This window comes from Odontesthes bonariensis, chromosome 14 (genome assembly GCF_027942865.1).
Source record: "Odontesthes bonariensis isolate fOdoBon6 chromosome 14, fOdoBon6.hap1, whole genome shotgun sequence".
Classification (NCBI taxonomy): Eukaryota; Metazoa; Chordata; class Actinopteri; order Atheriniformes; family Atherinopsidae; genus Odontesthes; species Odontesthes bonariensis.
The window spans coordinates 21110654-21124737 of record NC_134519.1 but is presented as its reverse complement, the minus strand read 5'-3'; the positions used below and the strand labels follow the sequence as shown (position 1 = coordinate 21124737).

At 40.1% G+C, this 14084-nt stretch overlaps 1 protein-coding gene across 2 annotated transcripts in view; it reads right to left on the bottom strand.

The window, feature by feature from the left end:
- Positions 1-991: 991 nt before the first annotated feature.
- LOC142399072 (glypican-5-like) overlaps positions 992-14084 on the bottom strand; it is a 116305-nt gene continuing 103212 nt past the window's right edge. For both annotated transcript variants that reach the window (XM_075483454.1, XM_075483455.1), the window contains one exon: positions 992-3068. In XM_075483454.1, the coding sequence (XP_075339569.1) occupies positions 2899-3068 (170 nt within the window). In that variant the 3' untranslated portion in view covers positions 992-2898. The remainder of the gene's footprint in view (positions 3069-14084) is intronic.

Here is a 14084-nt window from a genome sequence, read left to right as displayed (position 1 = left end):
ATGGAAACCATTGAGGGTGAGAAATGCAATGTTATCTATACATATAGCCGTCCTTGTCAATGTGAACACACTTATGATCTCAAAATAGCAAGTTTCCATACAGAAGTACTTGATTTGAGACACAGTGACTGTGTGTGTTTTTGCACCTCACATTGCTTACTTTGTGTTTATGTGTTCTAAGCTTGGCTAATGGTGATGCTAAGAAATGCAGGACTAACTATCTCCATGAATAGGCAAAGTTCCCCCTCAGGAACAGCCAACAGGTCATCCATAACGGTCTCTGTCGACGTCCCTGTCATCATGACTGACTTTCTCGTGCCAAAACTATTCATGTCTTCTGCACTCTCTCCCTCCCCCTCGCCATTCCTGGTGCAAACACTGAATGATATGTTTAGCAAAAGGCTTCCTGGATGCAAATAGAGAAGGTCAGGCTAAGACAGCTTGCCCTGCTTGTGCCCTTATAACTCAGTCCTCCTCATTGCTGACATGCAACATGCAACATGCTTCTCCTTTCTTAAGGAAATGCACACACATGATGGGAATTTTCATCCAAAACACTTGCAAGAAAGTAAACTATGTGTGACTTGCACTTGTTTCTCAAAAAGACAAACATTTTGTAGGGACATTAATCTGCCACTGTATAATATTTATTGGACTTACTGTATGAGTTATGACAACATGAAATATTGAGAAGCCCGTGTCTGACATAGGTGTTTGCTTTGCACTTATTACCAGGCGGATCAGGTGGAAAATGTCTGAAGCAATGCTGGGAATTAAATGATATGCCTAGAGTACAAAGAGATGTTGTCATGCCCTAACAAGCACAATATGACAGTGAGGGAGACGTAAGTCAAGCATTGTCTGTACAAGCACCTGTGAAACATCTGTGGATGTGCCATGGGCGTGTCCAGCCTTTTAGTAAACACAGTTTCCAAGCAAATCCCTGTTTTTTGCGACCGATATTCCTTAAGGAGGGACTATTGAGACGAGCAAAAGAGCGGAGCACGTTTAATAGAGCTCAACTACAGTGTATCATACTGATACAAAAAAGAGACACAAAACAAGTGGTAAATGATGTAAAATATGTACATTTATACACATGCGTGGGGTATATGATTGTAAATGATAAGTGGGTGCAGTGAATGCTGGAAGGAAACAACTAGGAGACACACTAAACTGTAAAAACCTTACACAATTATTGTAATTGTAACTCTTATTCAATTGCAGGGCTTTTGTGTGAAATTGCATGTATATGCAAACCTTTATATCTTAGACGCTGAATCTGTGTGGCTGCATAGGGCAGCCTCTTATCGCATCTGTGTACCCCTGAATATACATTCATTGTCCTCATTCACACAGGTATTCCACCGTGCTAGTACAAGTGAATACATTATCAATATGAAAGGAAGCCACAGCAGAAGAAACTTATTTTGTTTGCTGAGCTTCCCCTTTGATCTACACCCATGCAGACTCCTTTAAAATATGCTTTCAGCTGTTGAAATTTCAAGGAATGGTCTTGCAGGCATAATATATTATTTGGGTCTTGCCCAATACTGAATGTAATACAGGATGGACTACTACAATAAAACAATGGCTTCCACTGCACAGTATCGGTAAAAATTTTGAAAATAAAACAAACTGGATTAAGAGTCCACCATCTCTATTATTATACTTACATTTGAAATCACAAACTATCCAGTTCAAAGAGGGAAAAAAAAAAAAAAAGAAATCAAGGTTTCAAAAATATACAGAAGATCGAAGCTATCTGAACAAGGGGCCAAATGTTTTCAAAATGCTTTTGGTAACTTTGCAGGTTATACGTACACTAATGTGCAATTCGGCAAGCAAGCACACAAACAGGATGCACAATAAACAGTCAAGTCAAGACCCTACAGACTTTTTTTTCAAATGTCCAAAACTGTCAATTTATGTCATGGTTTGAGGTGGAATAAGAATGAACACTCTTGTTTTATTTTTTGCATAGTTTTTTTGCACATACCATAGAGCTGACACGCATAGCCCCAAAAGAAAAAGAAAAGCAAAACCCATTCAGTTCAACCAGTTAAGAGCTTTTTTTTTTTTAGATCAGTACCTCATTCCCTCAGTCAAATCTTTCCACCTATATACGTTTGATAGCTACAGTATACACACCTTGTTTAACTGCACAGTATGTTCAGCTGTGCAAGTGAGTCTGTGCTGTACCTGTGAAGTAATTTCATTCTTATCCCTGCAAAGGTACACAGTCATTAGAGCATATCAAATCTGCTGTTTTCGGCCAGGCAACTGGGACTGAGCTAACAGTCTTTCGTGCAATCTTTAATCCCTAAAATTATATTATTTGAATTTTCAAAGGAGCAGAATTCTTCTGCCTGGCTGGGCGTATAGTGCAGTGCTGTGATTAGGTTTGTAGCTTAGAGGATATGTGAAAACCAGCAGTACAAAAGGAAGACAGCTGTTATATTTAACATGTTTGTGAATGTTTACATTTTTAAATGTTCTTAAGAATGATGCAGTCCCATTTTGAATTGCAAAGGTTGTGTCTGTATGAGTGAAGCCTTGGAGCTCCTGTAAACACGCATGTCTAGCCTCAAACAGTGCATTGAAACAGTAAATTTATTCTTTGTAGATGAGCAAGCATGCAGTCAGCTTGTGCAAACACCCATATTGATGATGCTGCAGGACAAAGGTTCCTACAACAGCCCATCCATCTACCAGCTCCTACAACTCTGTCCACACTGTCCAGCTTTTCTTTTCGGTTTATTTTCCTTTATTACCATCCATCCACCTGGGCTGAGGACAGGAGGAAGGTATATATTTGTTATATATTTATGAGTGTCTGTGTGCATGTAGGTTCCAAAATGGACAGGGGTGATGGCTGATTCACAGACAGCACTGTCATCAGAACAGCATCCGCTGCAAACAAAGTCCAGCAAAAAGCAGTGCAAGGCTCCAAGGTTGAACCTGGCTGGCTGATGGCGAGCCCCCTCTCACGTGCACCGAGGGGGGGATGAAGGGAGTTTCTGGTGGGCTGTCACTTGACTTCCGTTCAATAGGGACTTCTTGAGGTGCTGGGAGAGACAAACAGAGGGATATATATATATAAAAAAGTGAAGCTTTCCACTGTAATCATAGCAATCTGCTTTCATTCTTTTCAAGTCCTTTGGGCTCTATATAAATGATATATCAGAAGCTCATCATCATCCAATCAACATTGAAATCCCTTAAATCCGAGTTTTCAAAAACAATCAGAGATAAAATGATGCCTGATATGTCTGCTCTCAGTAAAGTTAGCTCAAATATGGATCAGTATGAGCAGAGCTGTAGCAGTTTGAGTTTAAAGCACTCGTAATTTACATTCAAGTGTGCTTTAAAATGTTCACAAATACACTCTGAGAACCACTGTATTACTCTTCAGCTACCGTAACACCTTACCTTCATATATTAATACACATCAAACCAGTGCCACTGTATACTGTTTTTCTGTCCCCTGGGGACAGCCATCTTTAATTCCATACACTCATCGTGACAAAGGATTGCTTGACCCTTACCTCTATGTTCATTATCAACTCTCCTAAACTTTCATCCTCATGCATCAATGTTGTCACTTTGATTCTGCCTTTTTTCCTCTTTCTATCTGGATGATGACAGTGTGTTAATGTATTCCTTCTGCTCATTGTCCATCCTTCTTTCCATTACTCTGCATGAATCCCAACTTGACCCAACCCAATACAGTTAAATACATCAGTATATAAGAGGGAGACAAACCCCCTCAGCACAGCAGGATTACACACACCCTCAGAAACAAGCTTAATTCCAGTTGCCTTGCAACTCTGAGACATTACAAGGTTCAATCAAGGAGCTGAAACGAGGGGCCCCTGCAAAAACTTGACTAAGGCTCTGTTTACATTAATTAATTTCACCATTTCTTCGTGTCGGCGTCTTGCAAACTATTTACATTTACACTGAAACGGGGATCGGCTGATTCGCTAGTCACATGACTAATCAGCCATCACATCACATGATCGCCCTTGCATCTGGAGCATGAGCAACTGCTTTATATTAACAGATTTATCAGGGCTGCTCTGGACATTCGAAAGTTCTCGCGCAATTCTTCGGCGACAACAACTTGGTCCACGAAATTGTCCCACCATGCGCTGCTTCTTCCCGGTCTAACCCAAAAGCGGCGCTCCATGTACGGCTTGCGTTGCTGCAGTGGCTGGGTTCTCATTATAAAAGCCGAGTAGCTAGAGCTCAGCACTGCGGATCCTCGTTTTTTGCCGTTTACAACTGCTAAAATCAGCATCGTATGCGAATGCTTACGTGGGCTCCGGCGTCTTTGAATCCTTCCACCTATGAAGTCGTATTCCAGTATTTTAATGTAAATGGACAGTGCATCCGCGATAAAAACGATATAGAAACAGATTAGTATAAATGGTACCTAAGTGTCTAAAGAAGGACAGATAAGTATCACACAGGAGACAAAGAGAAACATTTAGAGAAAATAGTACAAGATTAAGGTGCTGTTTACCCGGGTATTTTGATAAACGCATATTTTCTAACCTTCGTTTGCAAAAAAAACTAGGTGCACACAGCCCCGTTTAAAAAAAAAAACACGTCTACATTGATCCGCATAAATACGCTATCAAGAGCTGTTGGGCTCTGTACTATGACGACAACTCCGCATTCCATTCTGAAAACTCCGTTTTCGTCTCTTTCAACCAGTTTACACACAAACGCTAAACGTAGTTTTTAAAAAATCTCCACTTTTGCCGGAGTTTTTTTTAGCTTCGTTTTCTGAGGAAAAAACTCCGTTTGTGTATAAACGAAAGGCACAAACGAAGGGAAAGGTCTTCGTTTATCAAAATACCCGGGTATGTGTAAACAGCACCTGAAAGAGATTGAGTGTGTATTGGGATAGGGGGAATGCCAGTGAGAAGGAGTACCAACAGTGCCAATTCCAAGTATTCTTTTTTTTCTTTAAACTGTCACAACCTCAAAAGGAGGCCAATTTTGCAATGATTCCCATCATTGTGTATACAAACGGATCTGTCTAGACTACAGGTATCTCATTGCGTAAAGTTACAACAATATTCTTGTAATGACAACTTGACAGCCAAGTGTGATCAGTTTATCAGATAATCCAGAGATTTATTGCACCCAAGAAACAAATATCTGACTAAATGACTACTTCCCTGATATCTAATGGCAAAATGTATTGCTTTTCTGTTTTGCTTTTGCTTCAGTGGGTCTGAGAAGAAATGTCAGCCCATCCCTAACCGTCCTCTTGGGTTTTGGAGCATGCATGAGTGAATAGGGCTCGGCAGGGCTCTGAAGAGTGAAGTGTTTCTTGTGCCAATGGTTTTCGTTGTTCTAGTAGACAATAGACAAAGACATCACTTATACCAAATCAGATTGCTGTTATTGTTTCAATGGAAATGGGCTCGTTGGGGAGTCGTCAGAACACACAATTTGAATGGGCCAAGTCAACACTAATGCTGCTGTGCTGCAGTCTAACCAACTGGCTAATTAATGGAGCAGGTCCCTGCCAGAACTACCAATTACGACAGACAACAATAATGCCAGCTACATAAAATGTCATTTTTAATCCAAGGTAGGTTTTCAGCTATACACAATGTTGCTATGGACGAAAACTGGATCCAATAAAAATGACACATTGTCAATAAGCACTCAGTCAATCAAATGGTGCATTTCAATTAAAGGAGCATGGATGTATTTTGAGAAAACTAGATTGATAATAGGGCCCATTTGTTTATCCAGATCTGTGAATGTTCCATTATTCTTCATAAGTCACATTCAGTAGTAAGCGGAAATTTTTAGTTGTCTGAAACATTTGTTATTAGAATTGTTATATTCAGTTCTTTAATTGGAAGCTCAAGAACGGACCGGAGTAACTCAAGTGAAAATGAAGTCTTTATTGATGATAACAAATTAAGTATTTCAGCGCTGGTCTCGGTATGACAGAACTCTCGCAGGAATCCTTCAGACAGAGTCCCCATTTCTGGTAACATTTTGTATTTATATGTCTCATTGTTTCACACGTTGGATCGCTTATTGATCAAATATGATTGGATATGAGTAGGTTCTTCGTCATAAGCCAAATAGTGTCTCTGAGTAACCCAAATAATGTGTGTGTGCTTTCCGCACCTGGTTCTCAGGGTTCCCTGTTCTGTCTGGGTCAGTCTCAGTTAAGGTCATGTCTCGTGTCCCTCCTGGATCACTTTAGGTCATCATGGAAAAGTACTGAGACTATTTCATTTATAATGTCTAAGAATAAAGCCAATTTTTACAGAATGGTACATTTTAGCAAAGAGATCAAAGATTTGAAGTTCCCAACGCATATGAATCTTCTTACAAAAATATAAGTGGAAAGAACTCTCTGTGAAAACTTTAAAAATGACTTAAAATCACTTTTAAAGAATAGAATTTCGCGAACATTTACTTTGTATGGTGAGCAAATAAAATTCTTCAATATATTACATGTCCAAATATATGTAAAAGGGAAAACTTTTACATATATTTGGAGATACAAGATGTTTGTCACTGTATAGTAAAACTATTTTCACAAAAGTTGTGACAGTAAAATGTTAAGGTTCCGAATGCTTCATGCAGTGATTTACTAAGCTTAAGGCAGTACAATTCAATGATGTCCTTTACTAGACAAATTCATCTTTTTAAATTGTAGGTTTGAAATGGCTGTGATAGCTTCTGCGAAGAGGCTAAAGTGGTCCACATACCTGTCTTCAGTTGTTATATGTGAGTTTCTTTAATGTATTTGGTTTTGACTACAGCAAGCAAAAAATCAGCTTGATCAGTCTGAAATCAGGTGACTGACGTGCCCATTGCACAATTTCTATACCCACCAAAACCCAGATAGCTCTATACAAATTAAAAATTCATCTGGTAGCCTCTGTCATCAGTGCCTTGGCTCATACCTCCTTTATGTGTTTCATCAGTGGATGACTGTTTCAAGAGCTAATCCCTTCATTCTAGTACAGGTTAATCATAGTTTTGTCTGTTCAAAGAAAGATGCTCCAGAGCTGCTCGTTTTTTGAGATGTTCTTTTTTATCTCTTTTCTTGAGGGACGTGAATGATTTACATCTTGTGGTGTACCTTCTGCATTTGCTGTCATAAGGCCTTCTTTTTCTATTGAACTTGGCTGGAGTGTTCTTTACTCGGCTAAATGTCCTTAAGGTTTTTTTTTTCCTTTATCACGGGCAGGTCACTCAAAACCGAATTATTATATTGCAGGGGTCACCAAAGTGTTCCATCTTTTAAGAATTTACCAAACCGTTGATTTGGCCACTCGTAACGTTTCTGTCATCTCTCTATTGCTTTTTCTGCAATGTGGTAAGCCTCCACGACTCCTTTTCTTAAAAGACTCTGCACTTTAAACATCCATTTCATTGTGTAACTATCTATCCATTTTCTATACTTACCTCAGGGTCGCTGGGGGCTGGAGCCCAGCTATCCCAGCTGTCACTGGGCGAGATCATCACAGGGAGACAAACAACCATCCATGCTCACACTCAATTTAGAGACACAGATTAACCTAACATGCATGTCTTTGGGTGGTGGGAGGAAGCCGGAGTACCTGGAGAGAACCCACGCATACACGAGGAGAACATGCAAACTCTGCACAAAAAGGCCGGGGTTCAAACCAGGAACCCTCTGGCTGTGAGGCAACAGTGCCAACCACCATACCACCGTGCAGGCCTATGTAACTATGATGGAAATAATAGCCACAGTAACTTAAATAGTTACAGTGTCTCAAGTGTCCCTTTTGACTTGCACTTAGTGTTTACATTGATGAATCACACTCATCTGACAATGGCAGAAGTGTTCCTGAGTATGGCAGTGATTCCCATTATAGAATCTATTTTTGGAGTGCTGCCTGGGGGACCTAAAAATGATGGCCATATAGTATTCGTTTTCAGCATTGTCCCTTGTGTACACAGATTCCTTTGGATTACTTGACTTTTTTTATTTTTATTCATCCAATTCTGTTACCAACCTGTTCCTAATTAACTTAATCAGTTGATAGATGTATTACACAACTTCAGATTATTTTTCTGCAACTGTGCAAAGTATTTTAAAACACGTTTATTGATGTCAAATTTTATCTTTGAAAAATTAATAAAATATCTCAGTTTAAACAATTGACTCCACTAATAGCTATATAGGCTTATGACGATGTAGCAGTCACAGTGCCGTGTGGATTAAGAGTTTTTCAAACTTTGACAAAACCAACATTCCTGTGGGGGATGTTTACGTATGTGGATATAAACCAGATCTTCATTTTCTTTCCACAAAGGAAAAAGAGACAGAAACTGCCTAATTTACGTTAACCTTCTACCCTCTTAAGAGCTTTTGGGAGTGAAAATTAAGCAACAGACACTAATCTTGCCATAAAAATTGGAAAACTCGAATGAACAAAGAACTCACTCTTGGAAAAGTGGGACACTTACTATCTTATCTAGACCATAACTCGAAAGTTGACACTTTAACACCGCTTCTCACCAGCAAACCGACCAGATGGCTACACATGAACTGAGAAGACTCACTTTTAGTCGAATCTTAAAACTATATTAAATGTGTTTGATAACCGTGTACAATTTCTTTCAGGTTTCCAGCTTGATCACAAGACGCATATAGAGACAATTTGTACGATTCTGGCTTAAATATTGACAAAGAACTGATTTTGGTGGAAAATGCCCAACCTGCCTGATGGAACCACATTGCCCCCTAGTGGTCTGCAGTGTTGATTAGTTGAACATTTAAATCCCAGAGGACTCAGTAAAATGGACAATGTATATGCAACAATTTAACTTCTAACGATGTCCCTTCGGTATCTATTTGGTATTTGTTTAGTGTCCCCATTGTTAACACAGAAATTAGCATTGTGACTCACTATTCATATGTCACGATTTCATAGATATTCATCTGAATTTTGAAAGTCATAATTGTCTTTATCATGTGTGTTATTTTGATGTCTTTATATTACAAGTCTATGTTATATCTTTAATCTGCATATCTTAACAAGATGTGGTGTTTTCAGAATCAACGAGACAAATGTTCTATGAGATGGGAGTAATGGAGAAACACAGAGTTCTTTGTCTCATCCAGAAATCCCCCTATAGCACAGATCACCTTACAGAGACATGCACACAGTTCAAGCATGTCATTGGCTGAAAAAGTAGTGTAAGCCCCGCCTCCGAGAGTCAAAACCCGGTGCCCCGCGAAATACACTCTCTCTCTCTTGCCTTCTTGCCTCTCTCGTTTTCTTGCCTCTTGTTGTTTTCCAGAAGCACGCTCTTGTTTTCAGAGGGAGAACAGGTCAGAGAAGAACAATGGAGAATTGATCAGATGAGTTGCTCAGAGAGATTTGAAGAGCACGGAAAGATGAGAGTATGAGCCGTGGAGAAGACGACGGAGGGGAGGAAGGAGAAGGACGGAGCAGGACCCAAAGAAAGAGGAGAGGATGAAGCCCTCCATGACCAAAGAAGAACCCAAAGAAAGACGAGGAAGACCCGAACAAAGAAACAGATTGAAATACTCTGAAGATGCACGTTTTACGTGTTTTTGTTCGTCCCTCGCCATCCACGTCCTTCTACGTCGCACGTCCTAACCTCCGCTGTTTCACGCCATCATCACCTTTTTCTACCAAGAAGCCAACGCCAAGCAACCTTTTATTAATCTTCTGTGAACTTAAGTTCACTTCATCAGAGAAAGCAGCAACGGACCAACTCTGACACAACGATGGATTTGATCATCCCACAGTAAAGCCCTCGACATCATCGTCCCCGTTTCCCTGTGAAGAGAAGCAACTGAGAAGCTAAAAGGGTCAGCCACCACAGCCAGGAAGGCCCAGAGAGCGGAAGAGAAGTCCCCTCGGACCCCGCGTGGCCGCTACCATGGTCCGAACCGACTGAACAGAACTTCAGCACAGTAAGACCGACCCGTTTTCACCTTAAAGTGGGTTTGATGGATGTCTCGAGGCTTTCACAGAATGATAAATTAATCCGAAATGTCAGTATTTAGATTCAAATAGTCAGCCAACCCAAACTATTTGAATAAATCCAGTAACTCTCCATTCCCATACTTTATTTTATATTCACTAAGTGTTTTATATAATCACCCATATTCCATGCATCTCCTGTTTGTTTAAAGGTTCATGTCTAAGATCATATCATTGTAATAAACAGTTCATATATCTATATATATGTTATAATCACAGATTGTGTCGTATGCTTTCTTTACGTAATGTCTGTCCAACCAAACGAGAACTTCACGAAAGTAGCGAGATATGAGACTGATTATTAATTGATTATTAAATTGATTATTAATTTAACATACCAGGATCGTAAGATTTTAACAGTCGTCCTCCCTGGACTGTAACTTAAAGCAAGTTTAAACATCAGCGAGGTGGTGCCCTAATTTCGAGGTTTAAGGTTTATTTGAGACTGTAAGAACATCTCATAAATCCTTATATTTAATAGGTATATAAATACCCGGTAACGCTACATATTTTTGGTGCGCCGTGCGAGGCGTTTTACGGTAGACTGACTTACGTGAAGGAAAGCATAAACATGATATTGGCTGGTTCATTATCTGTGTGTGAGCAATGCAAGCAGTGGCTGTGTCTGTCTTTATAAACTTAGAATGACTAAAAGCACTTTATCAGAGTAATCGTGGACGCATGATAACTCTCCAAATCCGTGGGCGCGCAATATTAATTGCACACCGCAGAAGAGCAGCCAGCAGCCCAGCTGTCGCTGTTTCCCCCCAGAATAAAGATTGCATGCACAGCGCAAGAACGCTGAATTTAAAGGCCTGGCCGTAGTTGCGAGTTTCCAACACGGTTGATTTGATTTTTATGAGTATCACAAATTCAGCCGCGAGTCCCGGCGAATTTAGTCAACTCAGAGCCTCCTCAAACACAGGAGTTTTGATCCGCTGTAATCTTGCAGCCGAAAAAAAAAAAGCATCAAGGTGCTATATTGAAACCCCATGAAGTGGGGGAGTGAGTTTAAACGTTGTTTAACGGAGCGTTGTGACGCCTAAAATAAAGTAATACAGATTACTTTTTGAAAGTTAAAGCTGCTGAGCTTAACTGAATGAGTCAGAGCCGTCGCTCCTGATAAAATAAATGAATAAAATAAATAAATAAAATACACACGGTCACAAAACGTGATCGCATGAATGACTTAAACAGTCAATTGTTTTTGTATTATTAAATAAACGACCGGAACGCCGTGTCTGTTGAACCCAGTTGAAAGAAAAAACTGAGGGTGTGTTTATTTTTAAAATGCTTACAAGCCCTAACTAAAATAATATACGGCAGTAGTGGACAGACCAATTTTGCTGCAGAAAAATTGAGTTGGTGACTCTATTCGTTGTTATTATCAAAGTTGGTGACTTTTAGAAGAACTCTGAACTGAGGCCGCCGTGTCTCAAGCATTGTGAATGTTGCAAAGCTGTGTTTAAAAGTTTGCGAGCAAACTACAACATCGCTTGTGCACTGTCTGTGAGAGAAGTTAACCCTCTCATTCCCCAGGGGAAATGAGGTGAATTCACTGAATCCTTGAAGGACTATTGGTGGGCGGTGCTAGAAATCGTCACCAGTGACGTCAACTCCTCACTCCCTTCTCTCAAACCCGCCCACTTGAAGCTTTTTGACATGTGAGCGCTCAGGATCACATTAAATAGGATCACAAAGAAAGCTGATCATTTTGCTTGGTACTAACGAATACCAGCTTTATTTGAATATTCTTTAATGCATTTGAATCAATTGTTTGACATAAACAATACCAACTTTGTTATTTGGAAACATTAATTGAAGCTAATTTATCTCAAATGTGTGTCTTTCACCAAATCAGATTACCTTAACAGGAACTGATTATAAGACACTAAGGCTTAAAGAAAACAACAGCCAAGAGCTTGTATGTTCCCTTTTGTGTTAGCATTAATGTTTTCCCTCTTTTTACCATAACGGTTAATGATAAGCTTCTAAATTAAATGCATTTCTTCCAGTTTTGAGTAAAATAACACAGTCGTGTTTATTTTAACATCCTTCCTTATTTGTTTCTCAAGTAAACAAATTCAAAAGGAAGAAATTAATTTCAGGAGAACAATCCTTATTCCCAACTACCTTCACATTAACCCAACTATTTTCCCTTGTTCCAAACCCAAACTTATTTTCAGAAAGAACCCTTTCTGAGACAAGTGAAAAACAAGATGATGGACTTAACAAAAAAGTTGATACTGGGTTATGCCTTAAAGAAAAGATGCATTAAAACACCTGAAACAGAGCAAATCAGTTTAAAGCCATCGGCTGAGACAAAAGCTAAAAAGCCCAAAGAAGAATCTCTGACCAAAATGTTAAGTAGTCTAGCTGTGGTGTTCGTTAAACATGCACACCAAGTGATGGAACAAGCCGCTGACAAACTTAAAACTCGGTCACAGAAAAAGCCACAGTTTCAGGAGGAAACCAAATTCCTCCAACACCAACTTAAAGCCACTGAGAGGGCATCCAGCCAAGCTAATGCCCAAGTAACAGAGTTGACAACACAGGTTGAGAACTCAAACCAACAAATTATTCAACTCAATGAAAACAACAAAAAGCTTGAACAGCTACTTCAAAACTGCCAACAAGAGTTGATTTCAACCCAAGTCCAACTGAAGAAGGTGGACCAAGCACAAAAACAGTCCCAGCAATCTCTACACGTGGTTCTGCAGAAAATGCAGGATTTAACAGCCAAAGTGCCAACTGATGACAAGCATCTTAATGTTGAAAAGGAACAAATGCAGCTGTTGACAGAACAGCTAAGCAAAGCTAAGGATGAGCAAAACGCCGCTCATCCACAGCAGGAACACCTATCAGATAAACCAGAAGGTGTTGAGATAGACCTACGTCAGTCTTTGGAGACTGGACATGAACAGGAAACACATGGCTTCCCCCAGGAAGACAGAGGGGACCCTTTTCCTGAAGTGAAAACAGCCTACAAGAGCTCAATTATTTCCCCCCCGTCTTCAACGACAACAAATTCTTTCAGATCTGAAAAGATCGTTTATGATCCAGGTAAACCGGATCAATCATTTCCCACTCTAAAACCCCACGTTCCACAAGCTCCCTCTGACGAAGAGCTTGACAAAATTGCTCGCCATGTGCCCAGATTCGAACCGACTCTTGGGACGCCACATGACACCCGAGCATATTTGGACGACATTGATTTCTACCTGCGAAGGTTTCCAAACGCATCAATTAACAACAAATTCTACTTGATTAAGGTTACATCTAGCCGCGAAGTCAGTAGATTCATTGAACGTCAACCCGATTACATCCGGAACGACTATACACTCCTCTGCCAAACACTCGAACGCGAGTTTTCAGATGAGCTGACCCCATCTGGCTTAACCGCTGCCATGATGGTTAAACAGGGACGGAATGAGCTGCCTCAGCAGTATTATTACCGCCTCCTCAAAGCTTATTTTGGTTTCAGCAACAAGGTAGGAATGGAAGAAGACATGAGTTTCAAAACTCTTTTCCTTCAAAACCTCCATCCAACTACCAGCTATCACTTAGGAGTTATAGCTAACCCTCACACTGCTACCATTCAGCAGCTACGTGAATGGGCCAGTCTAGGTTTCCAAAAACATAGACAAGCTAAACAGCCAGAACCCATCACACACTGCATGGTCACAACCATCACCAGATCAGGAAACAACTGAGATGAACAGAGTCATCAACAAGGACCACATCAAATCTCAGCAATGGTCTAGTGAAATAAGTGCCATCAGTCAAGATGATATTGATAGCCTGAAAAGTCTGCTACTAAAAGAAAAGAAAAAGTTCAGAACCCAACCGTGCTAACAGAGACTTAGAAATGCTAGCCTGTTCCTGGAGGTAGGACCATACACTCCAACAAACATTCTAGTAACCCCGAATACCAAACCTTTAACCATAGCTAACTCTTAAAGGAAGCAAAGAAGCTTACCCTCAAAATATCACTTACCTAATCACGATAAAACTACTCCGTAGTATCATGATGCCTCAAGATTGAAT